The following is a 24,335-nucleotide window of genomic DNA, read 5'->3' as shown; positions in this document are numbered from 1 at the left end:
AGACCATGAGAGTGAGAGACTCAAACTTTTCTGAAAAGTATTGTTATTAGAGGGGATGCAGAAGGTGGATGTGGGGGATATCGGGATACATTCCTTTTCTCAAAAAGCAGGTCTGATTATTTGAAGTTGAAGCTTGCTGCCAACAGTGGGACACGATTTGTTTGATCAGTTATACATGAGAAGAAATCCGAGCAGGGTTCGTCTTCACAATTGACTCATTCGCATCATACATGACACAATGACAAGCGTATCTGTACTCTTCTTTCCCTCTTAGATAAGGTTAGACTGCAGAGGATCCAGTGTACGCACGGTCTGAGTAATGGCATTTTACAGGCTCCACTGAGCTTTGTCAGATTCTACAGGAAGAATAACATGACAAAAAGCAATGAAAGCTACAAAGGCTGGCATTTCTACAGTCCTTATTCATGCTGGCTGAGGGCATTGTGTGAATGACATCACAATTAAACAACTAGCAGAAAATAATTTACACCTGCTGTAATTAGTAGCTAAGTGCTCTTTGATGACATAATATACTGCTAATTGCTCTGGGGAGCTATGTTCCATTTGCTTTATGTTAAACTCCATAATAATTACAGTATAATAATTAAGAAAATAGTACCAGCTATGATTTCCTTTGCACAATTTTTGAAAGTATTGCAAATACAACCTAGTCATAAGTTTAATTCAGGAAAGTGCAGCTAAACATTTGATAAGAGAGTAGAAGAGTTTTATAAAGGGTCACAGTCATGAAGTGTTCTGGAACAATGCATTTTACAAGCGATTGGGGAGGTTTAGTAATTCTAACTACAGTACATTCTACAGGAGAGGTTTGGTGGACAGCACATAGCTGCTACACGCTACAGGAAAAGGCTGAGATCTCTCTCACCTGCGTGTGCTTGAGGCAGACCTGTCCCCTCTCCCTCCTGCCTCCTCTCCACTGCACTGCTCTGTAATGGAGGGCAGAGCTCCAGCATGAAGCAGGGTCTTCTGGCCAGGGACAGAGCTTGTTGTCTGGGGAGGGCAGTCTCTCCTGCCCCCTGATCCCTTCAGGGGCTCAGGGTGGGGTATGGAGGAGGGGGCAGGTGAGGGGAAACATGGGGGCTGGGCAAGGGTAACACATGGTAGTGCCATACCCACCCCGCCATTCTGCTTTCTTACCCAGTTACCTGAGGAAAGCTTACTCGAAGTGGGAGCCGCTGGGCTTTGTAGTTTTCCAGAACTCTGTTTACCAGCTCCCTCCTCTCTAAAGGTGGATGTTATCTTCACTGGAGGCAAGGGAGCACGGGCTCGCTTCGCTGATGTGCTTTTGGTGGGACAGGAGACATCCTCAGCTGGCAGAACATCTGGCGCTGGAAGCTCAGTTGTGTCCCCAACCACACGCTTCTGAAACGGACCTAGATCTGCATCTGTGGAGGTACAACTCTGTTGATTGTGAGAGTCCAGGCTCTCCTGACGCTCACCAGTTAGACTCTGATCTTCACTGCGTCCAGAGGACTTCTCCATTCTGCAGTCTTCTGCAAAGGGATTGTTTGGACCAAACTGAACCGAAGAGTCATGTTCCTCAGTATTTGATTGCTCATCTAACACATCAGCTGTTGGCAATGTCTTCCCTGGAGGGTGCTGGGGCCTGGAGGGTGCTGGACCTTTATTGTGTTTCGCAACCATCAACCCCCCAGTGGCTGAGGGCATGGGTTCCTCTGCTTGGTTCCCATGGTGGGTAGAGCTCTGGCTTCCACTGATGTGTTCTGTTGTAGCTGTGGAGGAAGATCTCAGTGGTGTGATCATCTGTGCCACACGTTGAGAAACCTTGGACATGGAGGCACCCACTCTGTCCTTATGTCCCTGATTCACACTGGTCATACTCTGGTCCCTCTGTGTCTGGCTTGGAGCCTGGTTTGGTCTGTCAGGAGGCAGTGGAGCAGGACGCTTGTCCCTCCTGATACTGGAATCATCCTGACTAACACTCTCATTTAAGTGCTGGTCATATTCGCTTCCCACCAATGACGTGGCAGAGTGGCATCTTGGAGGAGGCTGCGGTTTTGTTGGCGTTTTTTGGGTGAGGGTAGGAGTGGCAGAATCAGGGTTGGACTTACTGGGCCAGTTGTCCTTATGAGCCCATCGCTGGTTGTCTGGAGGCAGTGGAGCAGGGCCCTTATCCTGTCTGACACTGGAATGGTCCTTACCACTAACACTCCCCTGGTCATCCCCACTTCCCACCAATGACGTGGAAGATTGACGTCTGAGGGGAGGGGGCGGTTTTGTTGGCTTTGTTTTAGCGAGGGTAGGTGTGGCACAATGAGATTTACTAGACCAGTTGTCCTTACGAGCCCAGCGCTGATTGTTGGGAGCCACAAGGGCAGGGTCTTTCTTCTCCATCAGATCAGCAGACGGGTCAATAGCGTCTCCGGTTTCCCTAGCGCCTCTGGGGGAGTCCATAGAACTCTCCAGTTCAGGAGACGAGGATGATAAGGGGCTGGAAGATATAGCAGGCTTTGAAGGGTTCCCCCATGAAGAGGGTCTGGAAGAGCAGGGTTAGGAAGGGGAGGGTGCAGTGAGATGTTTTGTTGTTGTTGCTGACGACAAGGTCTAACTACCAAACATTGAAAATGGAAAAACCTTCAAAACTTTTTAAAGAACATAGAATTTGTTTCTAAAACTAAATGATGAAATGCTTCGAAACTCTTGTTGGAATCCACACACAAACACATTCCAGTTAGCAGAGAGGTAGGCAGTGCAAACTACAGAGGTGTTACATAACAAAGTTGTTACTAGTTTCTCGTAACTCACCAGACAAGAACATGGGAGTACGGGTGGGATTTCATTTTATTAGGTCTTTATGAGAGGGACATGAAGGTTAGTTATAATGTTTATGTTAGTAACACAAAAACACTAAGGCACAGAAAGGTTTTACATGTAGATTTAAAATAACGAAACATAGATCAAAAGGAGAAATACAAAAGAGAAATCATCTTTCTAGCTTCTGAACCTTGCCTGTTCACATGACCAAACAGCCTTGCTTGAATACACTCAAATCATCCTGTTGCTTTGTTTCATCCTCATACACTCTCTCATGAGTCATTCAACATCAACGCCATAGTTAAAAACCTGAGCAATCACCTAATGCTTTGTGTCTCACTGTAACACCTTTAATATGACATCTGTAGAAACTGTATAGCAAGGTATGATTCATGGGAGTAGCAGCCAATCCAATCTGAGCCAAAGGTTTCCAACACGAACATCCACATTTTCCACTGCACTGCAACTTTCATGACGGTGTCATATTACTTCAGGGGATTGTGCTTTAATGAGATGCGCATGAGAGAGTAGTGCCATACACCTCAGGCCAACAGATACCAGGACATCTCGCTTAACACCAAACGGCCATGACTCTAACACGGAGATTAACTTAATATTCTCTACTGAGCATCACCCTGTACCAAAGTCATTGATAAGGCAACAGGTTTTCTGCTCAAATCTCAATTTTGTACCAAAGCAGTAAAGATCCAATAAAACCAACCCAATTACATCCAGCCGAGTCTCATCCATACATTGGGCTTGTTGCCTCCCTTGATTAACTGGTGGTATAAAAGTCTCTTTCAGACAAGTTGGTAGGTTTTCCACATCAATCTGACTTGTGCCACCCTGCTCTGACAGCCCAGAGGAAAGAGAATGTTAGCATTATTGATATTGTTTTGTTAGAAGATGAAATGGGATGTCTGAATCAGAGAATCTGAAGATTTGAGAGAGGGAAAGTTAGTGTGTGCGGATGAAAGGAGAGATCTCAGGGGGTTCCAGAAGACACTTGGGTATTTTCCCCCTGCTGCTTTTGGAGACTAAATAAATAGCGCATCCATAATTTATGGCACCCAAGGGCTAATGGAATTCTGGCAAAGGGAACTGAGACCGTGTGTGTATGTGACTGACCTTGGCTTGACTGCTGATACTTTATTTATCCGGCAGCTGATGGGTCCAGTGGTGGTCATAGCGTTCTCCTCAAACAGATTATTTGAAGCGGTGTCATCAAATGAACTGGTGGGAGAGACTTCCTCAAAAGGATTATTGCACACGGTGACCTTTGCCTCGCTATTCTGCTCCTCAACTTCCTCACGCCTTTGCCCTTCCTCCATCTGCTTCTCAACTTCCTCACGCCTTTGCTCTTCCTCCATCTGTGCATTTCTCCTTTTCTCTTCCTGTCCCAACTCCTCTTTTTTCATATTTTCTTCCGCCACCCTAAATCTTTCTTTCTGCTCCTTATCCCTCCTCTCCTGTTCATTTCCCCTTATTTCTTCAAGCCTCATTGTTTCTGCTTCCTCCTTCCTCAGCCTCTCCTTCCTGATCTTCCTCTCCTCTTCCTCCTTTCTCAACATCTCCTCCTCTAATCTCCTTATCCTCTCTTCCTCCTTCCTGATCTTCCTCTCCTCTTCCTCCTTTCTCAACATCTCCTCCTCTAATCTCCTTATCCTCTCTTCCTCCTTCCTAATCTTCCTCTCCTCTTCCTCCTTTCTCAGCCTATCCTCCTCTTCTCTCTTAATTCTTTCCTCCTCTGTCCTTTTTATCCCCATTTCCTCTCTCAGCCTATCTTCCTCCTCGGCCTTCCTCACCCTTTCTTCCTCCCCCCTCACTCTTCTCTCCTCCTCTCTCAGCCTATCCTGTTCTCTCTTCACTCTTTCTTCCTCCTTCCTGATCTTCCTCTCCTCTTCTTCCTTTCTCAGCCTATCCTCCTCTTCTCTCTTAATTCTTTCCTCCTCTGTCCTCTTTATCCCCATTTCCTCTCTCAGCCTATCTTCCTCCTCGGCCTTCCTCACCCTTTCTTCCTCCTCCCTCACTCTTCTCTCCTCCTCTCTCAGCCTATCCTGTTCTCTCTTCACTCTTTCTTCCTCCTCCCTGATCTTCCTCTCCCGTTCCTCCCTTCTTTGCATATCTTCCTCTTGTTCTCTCCTAATCCTTTCTTCCTCCTTAATTCTCTCCTCTTTCTCCCTCTTCAATCTTTCCTCCACCTCCCTCATTTTCCTCTCGTCCTCCTTCCTCAGTCTATCCTCCCTCTTCATTCTTTCATGCTCTTCTCTCCTCATCCTTTCCTCTTCTTCCCACCTCTCTTGTTCCCTCATTTCCTCCTGTAACCTAATCATTTCCTGTTCTTTCTTCTTTACCCTCTCCTCTCCCTCCTCCTCCAGTCTCCTCTTCCTCTCTTCCATCATTCTACTTTCCTCCTCAACCCTAATCTTTTCTTCCTCCATCCTCTTTCTGTTTTCCTGCTCCTCCATCCTCGTTTTCTCTTCCTCCATTTCCTCCTGTAACCTAATCATTTCCTGTTCTTTCTTCTTTACCCTCACCTCTCCCTCCTCCTTCAGTTTCCTCTTCCTCTCTTCCAACATTCTACTTTCCTCCTCAACCCTAATCTTTTCCTCCTCCATCCTCTTTCTGTTTTCCTGCTCCTCCATCCTCGTTTTCTCTTCCTCCTCAAACCTCATCTTCTCCTCTTCAATCCGTATCCTCTCCTCCTCAAACCTAAGTCTTTCTACCTCCTTCCCAATCCTCCTTTTCTCTTGTTCCTCCTTATTCATCCTCTCTTCCTCATCTAACTTCTTTCTCTCCTGCTCTTTCTTTCTCTTCATCTCGTCCATCTTAACTCTTTCTTCCTCCTCCTCCTCTTCCTCCTCCTCCTCCTCTGCCCTGCTGCTCTCCACCTCTGCCCAGGGTGAGGGCTGCTTCAGGGCCGTGAGAGAGTCCATGGAGGTGCTGGAGCTCTTACGGCCCTGGGCCCTGCGTAGGTCTTCCATGGAACCGTGGCCTGAGCTGGCAAGGCTGAAGGTGGAGCCGGTGCGTGCGCTCCGTGGCTGGGTATGCTCTGTGTACACGTGACTGCCGTTGATGCACAGGTTACTCTGCTCTGCAAGCGGGGCAGGGATCTTAGAGCGCCCTAGAGACAAGGAGCCCTGAGAAGCCTTACTGTCGGAACTGCCTGTGCGTTTATGGGTCAGAAACTTGAATTTATTTTTACCTGTGGATGAGAAAGAAGCGTGGGAAGTTTGATTTGTAAACACAGTGTAACAAGTTTTCTAATAGATTACGCTATATTTAAAATGGAAGGCCAGTCTGTGATGATGCTCACCTTCAGAGGAGTCCTCGTTGAGGCCTGAGGGGCTGCCACTCAGTGAGGAGTTCTTCTCAGGCAGAGGGCCCAGGACAGACATGGATTGCGACAGTCCGTGACGCTGCAGATTAGACTTGGGAGAAAACAGAGACTTCAGCTTGTTTTTCTTCTTTTTCTCTTTTTTGTCTGCACCTCCCTCCCCTTCCCCCTCTCCCTCGCTGTCCGTCAGAACCTGGGTGAAGGACGGCACCACGGCAGACGCTGAGTCTGACAGACTCTCCTTCTTCTTGCCTCGAACCTTGTCCTTGAACTTGCCCAGGCGGGAGCGCGGCTTGTCTGTAGCAGAGAGGTCGAACATGCTGGCTGTCAGGTTGTTCTTCATAAACTGGATGTCCACCAGCACCTCTCCCCTGTCTTTGTCTGGCTTGCCTGCCTTATCCAACAGCTTATGCCATCTGTTGAGAGAAAGTCTATTGTTTATCAAATAGTTTCATTGAATTGGTATGAAACACATGCTGTTCTTATCTGAGAGATGGCTCAAGAACAAGGTCTATGAATGTAAGGCAGTGAAAGAAAGAACCAAGGTAATGTTTTATTTGTTTAGATGTCTACTGAGCTCCTCCAATAACTTGTAAGGGCACTCAGAAATAACTAGAAATGTGTAGGCATTCACCCCTCTTTTCAGATAACACACACTTAGCAGACTGATCTGTCTGAACAACCACAGCCTGCATAAGCAGAGGAAGGCTGATGATCAAATAATGTGTCATGTATTCATCAGCCCCTGGGCCTCACCTCCAGTTCTAAAATATATAGCTAACATGTAGACACTATCACAAATAAAGAAAGCTGTCACCCATAGCATAGCTTTATTCAAGGATGTATTTCCCCCCTTATTTGTTGCACTCTAATCCTATTGGTTCGTAGGGGTTTATCATAACCAAGAGAATAAATCCAGTAAATTGGGGCTGCTGCTATTTTTTCTTTCAAATGTTAAGAGTCCTTCCATGGAAACAGTGATTTTTTTGGAGAGGCCCAAGGGTGGAGGAGCCAGGGGAAATGACCGATGATGCGGTAAGTGATCTTGAGAGTCAGTGGGCATTATGATTCATACTAAATGGTCACCACCGGGAACATAGAAAGACAATTTCATCCTTGCCGTCCTACTAAGTTGTAGCACACTTCTGTTGTATGTTAAGACTGAACACCATGCCTTAAAATGTACTGTACAGGCTACTACAGGCCAGGAGTGGAAATGGGTGGGGGGGGGAGGGTTCCGGGAGTGAAATAATTTTGCAATGTGAATTTCTAAACTGAATTAATGGACTTTACATTGGAGGGTTCTAGGAGTGATCATAGCTACAGGATATGCAGGGAAAATATAGTTGGAGTCTGTTAAGATTGCACTCAATTTAGGTTCATATTTAATTAATGACTAACAAAATCCCCAGGCACTTTCTTTAATGAATGCAGTAAATTAAATATAATCAGAATATCACAAAACGAGTTCCTCTACACCTAGTCCGTTTCATTTACTGGTTCACTTGTATAGAAGATGCCTTCTGGTAAAAAGAAGGTCAGAATACAAAGAGAAAGCCTCACATTGTAAGAACTGCATCAAGTAATTTCTTGTGGTCCATGCTGATTGGTTCAATGACCCTCAAGAAATCCCTGTTGTATGTGTTCTGTTATAAAGAAGGTACTGTTCATACATCTGTATGTTTCAGCTAAAATGATAATGGAATAACTGTCAAAACAACCATTCATTTATAGTTTTGAACTGAGCAATGCAGAGCTGAGTCAGCATTAAAAGTCTGTCAAGCAAAACCCATAAGGCCTGAGGTCGCCTGTTCCTCAACAACCCAGCTGAAGTCTGGAAGGAAATGAGGAGGGGGGGCAGGAAGAGTCAACCAGGGGTCTCAGACCTGTGAGATGTGTGACCATGAGTACCCTCTTGGAGGTTACAAAAACAAAATGAACACAATGCTGTGACTGCAGCTTCTTATCTTCAGTGAAGCACTCAATGTGAATCCAAACGGAAAGGCAATAAAAAACAGACCGACTGCTCACAGAATGACAAATATGATGAATAACTGTATGGGGGGAGAGAGAGCATCTCCCCACTATTACTGCAGCTTTGTTGTTGATAATATAACATGGGGAAATGTAGGGCAAGGTAGGTAGGGGTGGCAGCTTTCATTGTTGTCCAATGTTATTATTCATTCACAGAAAAATAGAGCAATACATTTGGGAATCGTACAACATAAAACAAATCAAACTTTGTCACATGCACCGAATACAACAGGTGTAAACCTTACCGTGAAATGCTGAATACAACAGGTGTAAACCTTACCGTGAAATGCTTTCTTACAACAGGTGTAAACCTTACCGTGAAATGCTTTCTTACAACTATGCAGTTCAAGAAATAGAGTTAAGAAAATATTTATTAAATAAACTAAAGTAAAACATAATAAAAAGTAACACAATAAAATAACAATAACGAGGTTATATGCAGGGAGTACCGGTACCGAGTCAATGTGCGGGGGCACAGGTTAGTCAAAGTAATTTGAACATGTAGGTAGGGGTAAAGTGACTATGCATAGATAATAAAACAGCAAATAGCACTAGTGTAAAAACAAAGGGGGGGGGGGGTCAATGTAAATAGTCTGGGAGGCCATTTGATGAACTGTTCAGCAGTCTTATGGCTTGGGGGTAGAAGCTGTTAAGGAGCCTTTTGGTCCTAGACTTGGTGCTAGGATTACCACTTCACATGCGGTAGCAGAGAGAACAGTCTAGGACTTGGGTGACTGGAGTCTGACAATTTTCTGGGCTTTCCTCTGACACCGCCTAGTATATAGGTCCTCGATGGTAGGAGGCTTGGCCACAGGGATGTACTGGGCCGTACGCACTACCCTTTGTAGCGCCATACCAGGCGGTGATGCAACCGGTCAGGATGCTCTCGATGGTGCAGCTGTAGAACTGAGGATCTGGGGACCCATGCTAAATCTTTTCAGTCTTCTGAGGGGGAAAAAGGTGTTGTCATGCCCTCTTCACGACTGTCTTGGTGTGATTGGACCATGATAGTTCATTGGTGATGTGGACACTAAGGAACTTTACTCTCGACCCGCTCCACTACAGCCCCGTTGATGTTAAATGGGTGTCTGTTCGGCCCTCCTTTTCCTGTAGTCCACGATCAGATCCTTTGTCTTGCTCACATTGAGAGAGAGGTTGTTGTCCTGGCACCACACTGCCAGGTCACTGATCTCCTCCCTATAGGCCGTCTCATCGTTGTCGGTAATCAGGCCTACCACTGTTGTGTCGTCAGCAAACTTGATGGTGTTGGAGTCGTGTATGGCCACGCAGTCATGGGTGAACAGGGAGTACAGGAGGGGACTAAGCACGCACCCCTGAGGGGCCCCAGTGTTGAGGATCAGCGTGGAAGACGTGTTGAGCTGGAGTGGGTCTAGGGTATCCGGGATGATGCTGTTGATGTGAGCCATGACCAGCCTTTCAAAGCACTTCATGGCTACCAACGTGAGTGCTATGGGGCGGTAATCATTTAGGCAGGTTACCTTCGCTTCCTTGGGCACAGGGACTATGGTGGTCTGTTTGAAACATGTAGGTATTACAGACTCGTCATGGAGAGGTTGAAAATGTCATTGTAAACACTTGCCAGTTGGTCCGCGCAAGCTTTGAATACACGTCCTGGTAATCTGTCTGGCCCCGTGGCTTTGGAAATGTTGATCTGTTTAAAAGGTCTTGCTCACATCGGCAACCGAGAGCGTTATCACACAGTCGTCTGGAACAGCTGATGCTCTCATGCATGCTTCAATGTTGCTTGCCTCGAAGCGAGCATAAAAAGGCATTTTAGCTCATCAAGGCTCGCGTCACTGGGCAGCTCACGGCTGGGTTTCCCTTTGTAGTCAGTCATAGTTTTCGAGCCCTGCCACATCCGACGAGCGTCAGAGCTGGTGTAGTAGGACTCAATCCTGTATTGATGCTTTGCCTGTTTGATGGGTCGCCCGAGTCCGTAGCGGGATTTCTTATAAGCGTCCAGATTAGTGTCCCGCTCCTTGAAAGCGGTAGCTCTAGCATTTAGCTCAATGTGGATGTTGCCTGTAATCCAGGGCTTCTGGTTGGGATATGCACGTACGGTCACTGTGGGGACGACGTCTTCGAAGCACTTTATGATAAACTGCAGATCACACTACCTCAGGCGAGCAATACCTTGAGACTTCTTTAAAATTAGACATTGCTCACCAGCTGTTGAGACACACACACCCCTGCCCCTTGTCGTAACAGACGTAGTTTCTCTGTTCTGCCGATGCATGAAAAATCCCGCCAGTTCTATATTATCTGTGTCGTCGTTCAACCACGACTTGGTGAAACATAAGATATTACAGTTTTTAATGTCCCGTTGGTAGGATAGTCTTGATCGTATATCATCCATTTTGTTTTCCAATGATTGCATGTTGGCCAATAGAACGGATGGTAGTGGAGGTTTACTCACTCGACTGCGAAATTCTCAGAAGGCAAGCCTGACATCCGCAACCTTTTTCTCCGTCTTTTCTTCACACAAATGACGGGGATCTGAGCCCATTCCCGACAAAGCAGTATATCCTTGCGTCGGACTCGTTAAGTAAATAAATCTTTGTCCAGTTCGAGATAAGTAATCGCTGTTCTGATGTCCAGAAGTTATTTTCGGTCATAAGAGACGGTAGCAGCCACATTATGTACAAAATAACTTAAAAAGGGCAATGTGGTCAGGCTTGTTCAACCTGTCCCTCCATTCCATTGAGTCAATTACTGTGAAATGTACATAGAATAATTACATAATTGATGTAGATTACTGTGTGTGTGTAAACAAGTTTTGTGTATAGTTAACACATCTCCCTTCATGAGGGAGGCCATTGCGTCTAAAAATACTGATCCAGTCTGGAATATTAGTCAGGTTCACACACCCTCCTACTATGTTACTGAGTGACTGACAACACCCCAAAGACTCATCCTTTCCTTCTACACCTCCCGGCTAGTGTTTGGAATACTGAGCAAGCACATCAGGGAAATAGAAATAGAACTTCCGCATTCAACAACCCGGTCGCATTCCGCTTCGCTCCACAGGTAGTATCACATTTCATTCATTACAGTACAACGGTTTGATTTGTTTGATCGTAGCTAGCTACATAGCTAGCTACATAGCCGTCTTTGTATCAAAGATAATTGTGTAGTCTAGAGCAGTTTCTAGGTTAGCTAGCCAGCTATTGTCGTTCTTTTAACGCAACGTAACGTAATCAACACTGCTAGCTAGCCAGCTAGCCACCGAATAGCAGCACTGTAGAAACTATTTACACTCAACGGAACGACTTGATTAGTGTAGTGTTAGCTAGCTACATAGTTGTCTTTACTGTCTTTGTATCTAAGATAACTGTGGAGTCTAGAGTAATTTCGGTTAGCTAGCCAGCTATTTTCGTCCGCTGCGCTGCCGTTTCTCCTACCTAGTCAACACTGCTAACACTGCTAACACTGCTAGCTAGCCAACTCCTACCGAATAGCAGCACTGTAGAAACTATTAAATTACAACGGAACGATTTGATTAGTGTAGTGTTAGCTAGCTACATAGTTGTCTTTGCTGTCCTTGTTCTAAGACAATTGTGTAGTTTAGACTAATTATCTAGCCAGTTACCTGGCCAGCTACACTTTCAAACAAAGTCAACAACGCAGCCACTGCCAGCTAGCCTACTTCAGCATACTGTATCATTTAATCATTTTAGTCAAAAGATTTTTGCTACGTAAGCTTAACTTTCTGAACATTCGAGACGTGTAGTCCACTTGTCATTCCAATCTCCTTTGCATTAGCGTAGCCTCTCCTGTAGCCTGTCAACTATGTGTCTGTCTATCCCTGTTCTCTCCTCTCTGCACAGACCATACAAACGCTTCACACCGCGTGGCCGCGACCACCCTAACCTGGTGGTCCAGCGCGCACGACCCACGTGGAGTTCCAGGTCTCCGGTAGCCTCTGGAACTGCCGATCTGCGGCCAACAAGGCAGAGTTCATCTCAGCCTATGCTTCCCTCCAGTCCTCGACTTCTTGGCACTGACGGAAACATGGATCACCACAGATAACACTGCTACTCCTACTGCTCTCTCTTCGTCCGCCCACGTGTTCTCGCACACCCGAGAGCTTCTGGTCAGCGGGGTGGTGGCACCGGGATCCTCATCTCTCCCAAGTGGTCATTCTCTCTTTCTCCCCTTACCCATCTGTCTATCGCCTCCTTTGAACTCCATGCTGTCACAGTTACCAGCCCTTTCAAGCTTAACATCCTTATCATTTATCGCCCTCCAGGTTCCCTCGGAGAGTTCATCAATGAGCTTGATGCCTTGATAAGCTCCTTTCCTGAGGACGGCTCACCCTCTCACAGTTCTGGGCGACTTTAACCTCCCCACGTCTACCTTTGACTCATTCCTCTCTGCCTCCTTCTTTCCACTCCTCTCCTCTTTTGACCTCACCCTCTCACCTTCCCCCCCTACTCACAAGGCAGGCAATACGCTTGACCTCATCTTTACTAGATGCTGTTCTTCCACTAACCTCATTGCAACTCCCCTCCAAGTCTCCGACCACTACCTTGTATCCTTTTCCCTCTCGCTCTCATCCAACACTTCCCACACTGCCCCTACTCGGATGGTATCGCGCCGTCCCAACCTTTGCTCTCTCTCCCCCGCTACTCTCTCCTCTTCCATCCTATCATCTCTCCCCTGCTCAAACCTTCTCCAACCTATCTCCTGATTCTGCCTCCTCAACCCTCCTCTCCTCCCTTTCTGCATCCTTTGACTCTCTATGTCCCCTATCCTCCAGGCCGGCTCGGTCCTCCCTCCCGCTCCGTGGCTCGACGACTCATTGCGAGCTCACAGAACAGGGCTCCGGGCAGCCGAGCGGAAATGGAGGAAAACTCGCCTCCCTGCGGACCTGGCATCCTTTCACTCCCTCCTCTCTACCATTTTCCTCTTCTGTCTCTGCTGCTAAAGCCACTTTCTACCACTCTAAATTCCAAGCATCTGCCTCTAACCCTAGGAAGCTCTTTGCCACCTTCTCCTCCCTCCTGACCTCCTCCCTCCTGAATCCTCCTCCCTCCTGAATCCTCCTCCCTCCCTCCCTCTCTGCAGATGACTTCGTCAACCATTTTGAAAAGAAGGTCGACGACATCCGATCCTCGTTTGCTAAGTCAAACGACACCGCTGGTTCTGCTCACACTGCCCTACCCTGTGCTCTGACCTCTTTCTCCCCTCTCTCTCCAGATGAAATCTCGCGTCTTGTGACGGCCGGCCGCCCAACAACCTGCCCGCTTGACCCTATCCCCTCCTCTCTTCTCCAGACCATTTCCGAGACCTTCTCCTTACCTCACCTCGCTCATCAACTCATCCCTGACCGCTTGCTACGTCCCTTCCGTCTTCAAGAGAGCGAGAGTTGCACCCCTTCTGAAAAAACCTACACTCGATCCCTCCGATGTCAACAACTACAGACCAGTATCCCTTCTTTCTTTCTCTCCAAAACTCTTGAACGTGCCGTCCTTGGCCAGCCTTCCTGCTATCTCTCTCAGAATGACCTTCTGATCCAAATCAGTCAGGTTTCAAGACTAGTCATTCAACTGAGACTGCTCTTCTCTGTATCACGGAGGCGCTCCGCACTGCTAAAGCTAACTCTCTCTCCTCTGCTCTCATCCTTCTAGACCTATCGGCTGCCTTCGATACTGTGAACCATCAGATCCCCTCTCCACCCTCTCCGAGTTGGGCATCTCCGGCGCGGCCCACGCTTGGATTGCGTCCTACCTGACAGGTCGCTCCTACCAGGTGGCGTGGCGAGAATCTGTCTCCTCACCACGTGCTCTCACCACTGGTGTCCCCAGGGTTCTGTTCTAGGCCCTCTCCTATTCTCGCTATACACCAAGTCACTTGGCTCTGTCATAACCTCACATGGTCTCTCCTATCATTGCTATGCAGACGACACACCAATTAATCTTCTCCTTTCCCCCCTCTGATAACCAGGTGGCGAATCGCATCTCTGCATGTCTGGCAGACATATCAGTGTGGATGACGGTCACCACCTCAAGCTGAACCTCGGCAAGACGGAGCTGCTCTTCCTCCCGGGGAAGGACTGCCCGCGTTCCATGATCTCGCCATCACGGTTGACAACTCCATTGTGTCCTCCTCCCAGAGCGCTAAGAACCTTGGCATGATCCTGGACAACACCCTGTCGTTCTCAACTAACATCAAGGCGGTGGCCCGTTCCTGTAGGTTCATGCTCTACAACATCCGCAGAGTACGACCCTGCCTCACACAGGAAGCGGCGCAGGTCCTAATCCAGGCACTTGTCATCTCCCGTCTGGATTACTGCAACTCGCTGTTGGCTGGGCTCCTGCCTGTGCCATTAAACCCCTACAACTCATCCAGAACGCCGCAGCCCGTCTGGTGTTCAACCTTCCCAAGTTCTCTCACGTCACCCCGCTCCTCCGCTCTCTCCACTGGCTTCCAGTTGAAGCTCGCATCCGCTACAAGACCATGGTGCTTGCCTACGGAGCTGTGAGGGGAACGGCACCTCAGTACCTTCAGGCTCTGATCAGGCCCTACACCCAAACAAGGGCACTGCGTTCATCCACCTCTGGCCTGCTCGCCTCCCTACCACTGAGGAAGTACAGTTCCCGCTCAGCCCAGTCAAAACTGTTCGCTGCTTTGGCCCCCCAATGGTGGAACAAACTCCCTCACGACGCCAGGACAGCGGAGTCAATCACCACTTCCGGAGACACCTGAAACCCCACCTCTTTAAGGAATACCTAGGATAGGATAAAGTAATCCTTCTGACCCCCCCCTAAAAGATTTAGATGCACTATTGTAAAGTGGCTGTTCCACTGGATGTCATAAGGTGAATGCACCAATTTGTAAGTCGCTCTGGATAAGAGCGTCTGCTAAATGACTTAAATGTAAATGTAAATGTAAAATACGTGCCCGCTTGTGGAATCTACTTAGGGGCCACATAGCAGTCACAGCTGTTATACTGTATGCAGTAGCTGAGTAGTTATGAAATCAAACATTCTAAACCAACTCTCTGGCCTTACAGCTGCACTATCACAAGCTGCATTGCCAAAGCAGTAAGGATAGGACACTTACAGTAAGCCCAATTATTATTTCATCCCAATATAGCTCTGTAATTCAATTGACGTTAGACAACAAAGGACAGGTTATTCTTCTCTGTGAAAATGTCAAGTTGTTTTGAAAGTTTCTCAGTGAGCAGGACACACCCAGTCAATCCTTGTAGTTGTTCACTGATGCCTGTGTGGACGTCATGTCACGCTTCTCAACAGACCCTTGTGAACAACACCCTGCTAGGGAAGAGCCGGGCATTGGAGAAAGGGAAAGGGGGATACCTAGTCAGTTGTACAATTGAATGCATTCAATGAGAAGAACAAGAGAAGTAACTTAACATCAGTAAAAAGGAAGTTACAACAGTTAACTGTAGTGGCGTTAGCTGGGTGGAGGGAGCTGACTAAGAACAGGATAGAACAGTCAATGAAAGGGTAATTTAGTATGAAAAGGCCCAGCGTATCATCTCAATGCAGCAGTCTCGCATCCCAGTGTGAAGTACACAACGTGCAGTACTACTGCTGCTCACAGGCAGGATAGAATAATGGAAAGAGATGGAACACTGTGTGAGTCAGCATTTAGGCTGTTATTATTCTAATGGCTCTTTCAGCACATACTCTTCCTGTGTAACCCTGAATGGCTGATAAAACAATGCCTTCCTTGACACAAACCGTTCTTATCACAATATGCAGCTGAGTCTCTCCCCGTCACACACTCACTGAGAGAGACTTAACTTCACTAGGGTAGGGGGCAGCATTCGGAATTTTGGATGAAATGCATGCCCAAATTAAACTGCCTGCTTCTCGGGCACAGAAGATATGATATGCATATAACTGGTAGATTTGGATAGAAAACACTCTAAAAGTTTCCAAAACTGTTACAATAGTGTCTGAGTATAAAATAACTGATTTGGCAGAGGAAAACCTGAGAATACTTCCTGAATGAATTAGTTTTTTTTTGGTTTGGTAGTTTTCTATTCAATGCCATTACAGTATCCATTGACTTAGGACTCAAATTGCAGTTTCTATGCCTTCCACTAGATGTCAACAGTCTTTAGAAATTGTTTCAGGCTTGTATTCTGAAAAATGAAAAAGTAAGAGCAGTCTGAATGAGTGGACCCTAAAGTGCCACAGAGCTTTTTCATGCACGCGACCGAGAGAGTGCGTTTCTTGTTTACCTTTTAAATTGACAACGTTATTGTCCAATTGAAATATTATCGTTTATTTAGGCTAAAAACAACCTGAGGTTTGAATATAAACATCGTTTGACATGTTTCTATGAACTTTACAGATACAATTTGGATTTTTTTGTCTTCCTGTTTTGACTGCGTTTGAGCCTGTGGATTACTGAAGAAAACGCGCGAACAAAAACGGAGGTTTTTGGATATAAAGAGACTTTATCGAAACAAAAGGAACATTTATTGAGTAAATGAATGTCTGCTGAGTGCAACCATATGAAGATCATCAAAGGTAAGGGATTCATTTTATCTCTATTTCTGACATGTGTAACTGTTCTACTTGGCTGGCTACTGTTTGTAATGATTTGTCTAGTGGGCTATGTTCTCAAATAATCGTAAGGTATGCTTTCGCCGTAAAGCATTTTTTTTTATTTTATCTGACACCGTGGTTGGATTCACAAGAAGTTAATCTTTAAACCTATGTCAAATATGTTTTGTTTTCTGAATTTTTATAATGAGTATTTCTGTATTTGAATTTGGCGCCCAGCAGTTTCACTGGCTGTTGAAGAGTGCCCAAGAGAGGTTAACTGAAAGCCAGCCTTTTATAAAAAATATGGCCTATAATAAGGTTTGCAGATGAAATCGTGTTTGGTGCAGTCAATCTTAAAGTATCTGTGTATGAACAGCCTTGTCCGTGACATAGTTATGCCACAGAGGTACTCCATGTACCTTCATTGTGATAAAAAGAGCTGAAGAAAAATATGCACCGAAAAATGTGCTGCCATGTCACATTTCCATATCCTCATGGAAATCAAGCAGTAGTAATCAGTACGGTTACATGCACACAATAATATGATTAGGAATAAATCAGGTTAATATAATAGTTCAATTGAAATGTTTACATGCTTTGAAAGAATAATTATTTCCCTAATAATCCTGTTTACATGGACACATCTGAAATCAGGTTACCTGATGGGACTTGGGTCAATGCAGAAAATCGCCAATCAAAATAAACATTCTTTACAGCAACCGTGTTATTTTTGTGATGCCTATTTGATTCTGAGTTGGGACATATGAAGTTTGTATGTGAAAACAATTTCTAAGATGCATACTTTCAGTTTTACCAAACTCACAAAAGAGGGACGCTTGCATATGCGCAGATCAAATACACCTCTATAACACTAAGGCGTTTACATGTCCTAATAATTCCAACGATTGCTTCGAAATCCAGGTGTTCAATCGGCGTATACTTACTGCGATTATGACTTTAGGCCGATAAAGATAAGCAGAGTAAGGTGTTTACATTACAAATGCCATGCTCAGCCTACTGCCATAATCAGTTTAATATTGAATTATTAGTGTGCATGTAAACGTACTAAATGTTATATTAATACACTATGCAAAATTATCCAACAGTTTATGGTCCCCATTGTACATCTACCCTACATCTATACATGTGTCAGATCAGTAACACACACACAGAAGGGATTTGAAGCTGATTTCTCAGGTCCATGTTCCCTCTTCAGAAAATTGATGGGGAAGCGCTTGCAGGTATGTACAGTACCAGTCAAAAGTTTGGACACACGAACTCGTTCAAGGGTTTTTCCTTTATTTTTACTATTTTCTACATTGTAAAATAATAGCGAAGACATCAAAACTATGAACACATGTAAGTAATCATGTAGTAAGCAAAACAAGTGTTAAATCAAAATATATTTTATATTCTTCAAAGTGGCCACCCTTTGCCTTGATGACAGCTTTGCACACTCTTGACATTCTCTCAACCAGCTTCACATGGAATGCTTTTCCAACAGTCTTGAAGGAGTTCCAACATATGCTGAGCACTTGTTGGCTGCATTCCCTTCACTCCGCGGTCCAACTCATCCCAAACCATCTCAATTGGGTTGAGGTCGGGTGATTGTGGAGGCCAGGTCATCTGATGCAGCACTCCATCACTCTCCTTCTTGGTCAAATAACCCTTACACAGCCCGGAGTTGTGTTGGGGCATTGTCCTGTTGAAAAACAAATGATAGTCCCACTAAGTGCAAACCAGATGGGATGGCGTATCCCTGCAGAATGCTGGTTAAGTGTTCCTTGAATTCTAAATAAATCACTGACAGTGTCACCAGAAAATCACCCTCACACCTCCTCCTCCATGCTTCACGGTGGGAACCACACATGCAAAGATCATCCGTTCACCTACTCCGCGTCTCACAAAGTCACGGCGGTTGGAACCAAAAATCTCTCATTTGGACTCATCAGACCAAAGGACAAATTGCCATTGGTCTAATGTCCATGCTCGTGTTTCTTGGCCCAAGCAAGTCTCTTCTTATTGGTGTCCTTTAGTAGTGTTTTTTTGGCAGCAATTCGACCATGAAGGCCTGATTCACACAGTCTCCCCTGAACAGCTGATGTTGAGATGTGTCTGTTACTTGAAGCATTTATTTGGGCTGCAATTTCTGAGGCTGGTAAATCTAATGAACTTATTCTCTGCAGCAGAAGTAACTATGGATCTTCCTTTCCTGTGGCGGTCATCATGAGAGACAGTATTATCATACTGCTTGATGGTTTTTGCGACTGCACTTGAAGAAACGAGCTCATGAAGCTGGTTGAGTGAATGACAGCTTTGCACACTTGGCATCGAGGCAAACGGTGGCTACTTTGAAGAATCTCAAATATATTTTGATTTGTTTAACACTTTTTTGGTTACTACATGATTCCATGTGTTATTTTATAGTTTTGATGTCTTCAAGATTATTCTACAACGTAGAAAATAGTAAAAATAAAGATTAACCCTGGAATAAGTAGGTGTGTCCAAACTTCTGACTGGTACTGTACAAACACAGTTCAGAGTTAAGAGTAAGAAATCATTGCCAGAGGGATATGTGTGCTGTGTCAATGTCTAGATACAGTGCCAATGTATGAAACTGCTCTTTGAATAAAACAAGTTATTTTTCAAAAGGCAATCAGCTAGTCCTTTAGAAAATGACAAAACGAAATGTCTGAATGAACTGCATGTGTTTCAGAGAGTGGTAGAAGCTGTCTGCAGCTGGCAGGGGCTAGTGAGAATGGGAAGGAAGGCGGTGTAAACAGTAACACTGAGTTATCTGCTTTAAGTCAAACATAACGCGGTCTGTTTGGGAGCTGGTAAAGCCACAGTCAAGCACCAACCACCAGAGAGGGGGAGCACATAATAGGTTTGTTTTTCAAGTTAAACAGAGGCTAAGTCTGGATTTGGCCGCCGCAGAAATCAGGTACACCATAGTCAACCTTGAGAAAGCAGAGTAGAACACAATAAGAAAACTCCCTGAACACAGCTCACTGGTTTTTTAATTTTCTGAAGAACTCAAACGAAGGTTGATAGTACTGTATACTATGCATAAAGGTGTATGAATCAGTATTTATGAGTTACCATGGACATCCCTTGACCAGACATAGAAAAACAGCTGAGAGACTATGAAGATGGCATATAAAAGTAGCTCTGGGAAGAATTCAGGTCTGAGAAAAAAAAAAAAAAAAAATCTGCTGAAGTTTGGCATTTTAGCTAAAGGTCAGCGATAACAACAACGTCACATGAACCTATCACTGTCACACTGAGGGGAAAAAACTATCCGCCGTGGAAATCCTCAGCCCTGTCTCCAGACTGTCTCCTACTCAGATAAAGCATGTAGCATGAAACCAATTATCATCATGGAGAATGGACTTTACATAGGGCTGATCCTATATAAGGAGATGGCAAATCATGATGGATCTTTGCATAGGTCATCAGAAAGATGCAATAACCAAACTAGATGTACTCTAATAGGCTGACCAAGAAGCGCTCTCCTTACACATCACAAGACACAGCAATATCCACTTTCAAGAGTGTCCACTTACCAGACTTAAGTGTGTGCGTACACTGCACATCACCTGGTACTGTGTATAGCAGCAAAATAAGACATGGTCACATGTGTGTGGACCGAAATACCCAGAGACAGCTTAGTGAGATGTAATATTTCTCAAGAAGTTGTGAAATAAATAAGCCTGCAGCCTAATTAATAAACCCCCCGCTGCTGTACTCTCTAAATGTGTCCGCAGACATAGGTTCGGCTTGCTCCTAGCAGAACCCGACTAGGGTTCTTACGATTAAAAAAGCACCAATATTATTGTTGTCCCTCTTCAGCCATCGTAGTAATAACATAACCAATAACACTTCCTCAAAATAGTCTGGATTAGTCCGAAAATTATTTACAGATTTCTTGATTTCACGTTTTTGCAGGGGAGGTCTTAGTCGTGCAATTGTACATCTAACTAAGATGTTCGGCGTTGTATTTCTCAAGTGACAAAATGTGCATGAAAACTAGTCGTCCCTTGTTAAATGACAACACTTAATTTAAGAATCCAGTCCACAGTTCCCACTCCTGCTAGTCTATACTGTTGACCAATCACTGACGAAGGGGCGTAGACTTTAGCTATATATCTTTGACTTGCCTCCAAAAAATCTAGACAAATGTGGAACACCAAAATGTTACCAAATCATAATACATGCACAAACTGTTTCAACTGGGAACCATGCGACAGGCTTAACAAGAACGTTACTTAATTTAGGACGAAAAACAGTAAAGACTATTGCATGCTTCCCAGTTGAAACAGTTCCTGCATATATTATGATGAAATTTGGTGATGTTTTTGTTCGGTTTGGGTTTTCGGCAGTTTTCTTTTTTCAGCTGTTCGCTCGTACAAAAAGATTATTAAATGAAGTGTTTGTCATTCAACGAGAGAACTAGAAAACTTGTTTACACACACACAGTAATGTACATCAATTATGTAATTTCTCTATGTACATTTCACAGTAATTGACTGAATGGAATAGAGCAGGGCTCTCCAACCCTGGTCTTGGCACCAAACACAATTTCATCTGCAAACCTTATTATAGTGGCCATATTTTGAATAAAAGGCTGGCTTTCAGTTAAGTCTCTCTCAGTGAATGTGTGTGTGCATGTGTATGAGGGGGAGAGACAGCTGCATATTGTGATAAGAACGGTTTGTGTCAAGGAAGGCATTGTTTTATCAGCCATTCAGGGTTACACAGGAAGAGTATGTGCTGAAAGAGCCATTAGAATAATAACAGCCTAAATGCTGACTCACACAGTGTTCCATCTCTTTCCATTATTCTATCCTGCCTGTGAGCAGCAGTAGTACTGCACGTTGTGTACTTCACACTGGGATGCGAGACTGCTGCATTTGAGATGATACTCTGACGCCGGGCCTTTTCATACTAAATTACCCTTTCATTGACTGTTCTATCCTGTTCTTAGTCAGCTCCCTCCACCCAGTTAACGGCACTACAGTTTACTTCCTTTTCACTGATGTTCAGTAAAGTTACTTCTCCTCTTGTTCTTCTCCAATGCCCGGCCCTTCCCTAGCAGGGTGTTGTTCACAAGGGTCTGTTGAGAAGTGTGACATGACGTCCACACAGGCATCAGTGAACAACTACAAGGATTGTCTGGGTGTGTCCTGCTCACTGAGAAACTTTCAAAACAACTTGACATTTTCACAGAGAGAAGAATGAACTGTCCTTTGTTGTCTAACGTCAATTGAATTACAGAGCTATATTGGGATGAAATAATAATTGGGCTTACTGTAAGTGTCCTATCCTTACTGCTTTGGCAATGCAGCTTGTGATAGTGCAGCTGTAAGGCCAGAGAGTTGGTTTAGAATGTTTGATTTCATAACTACTCAGCTACTGCATACAGTATAACAGCTGTGACTGCTATGTGGCCCCTAAGTAGATTCCACAAGCGGGCACGTATTTCCCTGATGTGCTTGCTCAGTATTCCAAACACTAGCCGGGAGGTGTAGAAGGAAAGGATGAGTCTTTGGGGTGTTGTCAGTCACTCAGTAACATAGTAGGAGGGTGTGTGAACCTGACTAATATTCCAGACTGGATCAGTATTTTTTAGACGCAATGGCCTCCCTCATGAAGGGAGATGTGTTAACTATACAGAAAACTTGTTTACACACACAGTAATCTACATCAATTATGTAATTTCTCTATGTACATTTCACAGTAATTGACTCAACCCTAATCAAGCGCACCGGATTCAAATAATTAGCTGAATCAGGTCAGTTACAACTGGGGTTGGAGCAAAAACCTACAGGAGGGTAGCTCTCCAGGAACAGGGTTGGAGAGCCCTGGACTAGAGGGACATGTTGAACAAGCCTGACCGCATTGTTTTACATTTTTGTACGATTCCCAAATGTATTGCTCTATTTTTCTGTGAATGAATAATAACATTGGACAACAATGAAAGCTGCCACCCCTACCTACCTTGCCCTACATTTCCCCATGCTGTATTCTCAACACAGCTGCAGTAATAGTGAGGAGATGCTCTCTCCCCCCATACAGTTATTCATCATATTTGTCATTCTGTGAGCAGTCAGTCTGTTTTTTTATTGCCTTTCCGTTTGGATTCACATTGAGTGCTTCACTGAAGATAAGAAGCTGCAGTCACAGCATTGTGTTCATTTTGTTTTTGTAACCTCCAAGAGGGTACTCATGGTCACACACCTCACAGGTCTGAGACCCCTGGTTGACTCTTCCTGCCCCCCCCCCTCCTCATTTCCTTCCAGACTTCAGCTGGGTGTTTTATTCCAGGACAGAGTGTCGCGGAACAGAGGCTTTTACTGATGACTCAGATCCTCATTGTTCAGTTCAAAACTATACATTAGGGATTGTTTTGACTGTTATTATAATATATGAACACCTGAGACAGATGTACAAAACGTTACCTTCTTTATAACATAATAAATGAATACAGTCAAACAAAAGTACTGCAAACCAATGGTTCGGAGATATTAAACCGTAACAGATATTCATAAAGGGAGAGAGCACTGCTATGAACTGATGACTCAGAGGAGACAGGCAATTTGTGAGGTATTGGTAATGGTGTGTTGTGCTGCTCGCATGCTGCACTGTTATGAGCTAAACCAGTAGGCTGTCAAAACAAACAGTGTCACTCAAATGGGAGATGAAGGCAAGCAAGAACTAAAAAGCAACAGGGCAACAATCAATATTATTCCATAGGCTCTAACGACTGGTTGTAGCACTCTGAGTGAATTGTCAGAGTAAAACCATGTGAGATAACACTTTAGGCCTATAGCCTGCTCTTATACTGTATTGTTGTAATTAATACATAACATTGTTGTTGCATGTTGAGTTGGGTGATTTTTACACAAGTGGAATATGGAGCAGTCCCTGTTCTTAATTAATAATTACAACCCCTAATGAAGGCCAATGGAGTAGTGACATTGTGGTGCTCCATTGTCTTAAATAGGCTATTACAACTACAGAGATCATCCATTTAAAAAGGAAGTGTGTAACTAACGGCAAACACTTTCTTGAGAAATGTAGAAATAGAAAGCTGTGATTATTACTGGACAGACGTGAACACTCACTCAGTCTTATTGCGGGATTTAACCTCGCTGAGCTCCAACAGGTTGATGACTGCGTGCCCGAGCAACTTGTCCGATCCCACGAGAGCCCGGTGCATTACGTGGACATGCAACGTACACTTCTCTGTATTACCGTTGTGGAAGAGCGGCAGCTCGAACGTGGCCTCCTCTGTCCACACCGGTGCCACGCTCTTTTCTGCCACCGCCGTAGCGAATTTATCCTTGGCCACTTGCATGATGGCGTATGAGTCGTTGGTGCCATTTTTTCCCTTTATCCTCAGGCTTCTTGCCTGAAGCACAGTTACCTGTACGCTGGTGGGATACCACTGTTGGCTCTGGTCCGATAGAGACATGGCTGAGACCTGCGGAGGTTTGGACGAGTGGGCCTCTGAATAACGTCTAGAAACGTTTTGGTGTGCTAAATAGAAGTAGATAAGTTAGTGTAGCGCGACAGAGAAAAACTTTTACCTATGGACGGTTGAGGAAACAGCTGAGTGG

General features: G+C 44.9%; 1 protein-coding gene across 2 annotated transcripts in view; it reads right to left on the bottom strand.

Moving 5' to 3' along the window:
• Window positions 1–24,335, bottom strand: part of LOC111961487 (golgin subfamily A member 6-like protein 25) — a 34,885-nt gene extending 10,550 nt beyond the window's left edge. Inside the window, exons 1-4 of one of the 2 annotated variants that reach the window (XM_023983799.2) lie at window positions 23,841–24,335; window positions 6,113–6,549; window positions 3,925–6,001; window positions 887–2,518 (exon numbers count right to left, since the gene is read on the bottom strand). In XM_023983799.2, the coding sequence (XP_023839567.1) occupies window positions 887–2,518; window positions 3,925–6,001; window positions 6,113–6,549; window positions 23,841–24,190 (4,496 nt within the window). In that variant the 5' untranslated portion in view covers window positions 24,191–24,335. The remainder of the gene's footprint in view (window positions 1–886; window positions 2,519–3,924; window positions 6,002–6,112; window positions 6,550–23,840) is intronic. The other variant, XM_023983800.2, reaches the window with a different exon arrangement.

The sequence above is a fragment of the Salvelinus sp. IW2-2015 genome, linkage group LG4q.1:29, assembly GCF_002910315.2.
Source record: "Salvelinus sp. IW2-2015 linkage group LG4q.1:29, ASM291031v2, whole genome shotgun sequence".
Lineage (NCBI taxonomy): Eukaryota > Metazoa > Chordata > Actinopteri > Salmoniformes > Salmonidae > Salvelinus > Salvelinus sp. IW2-2015.
Note: the sequence above shows the minus strand (reverse complement) of the source record. Positions and strands in the feature narration are given on the sequence as shown.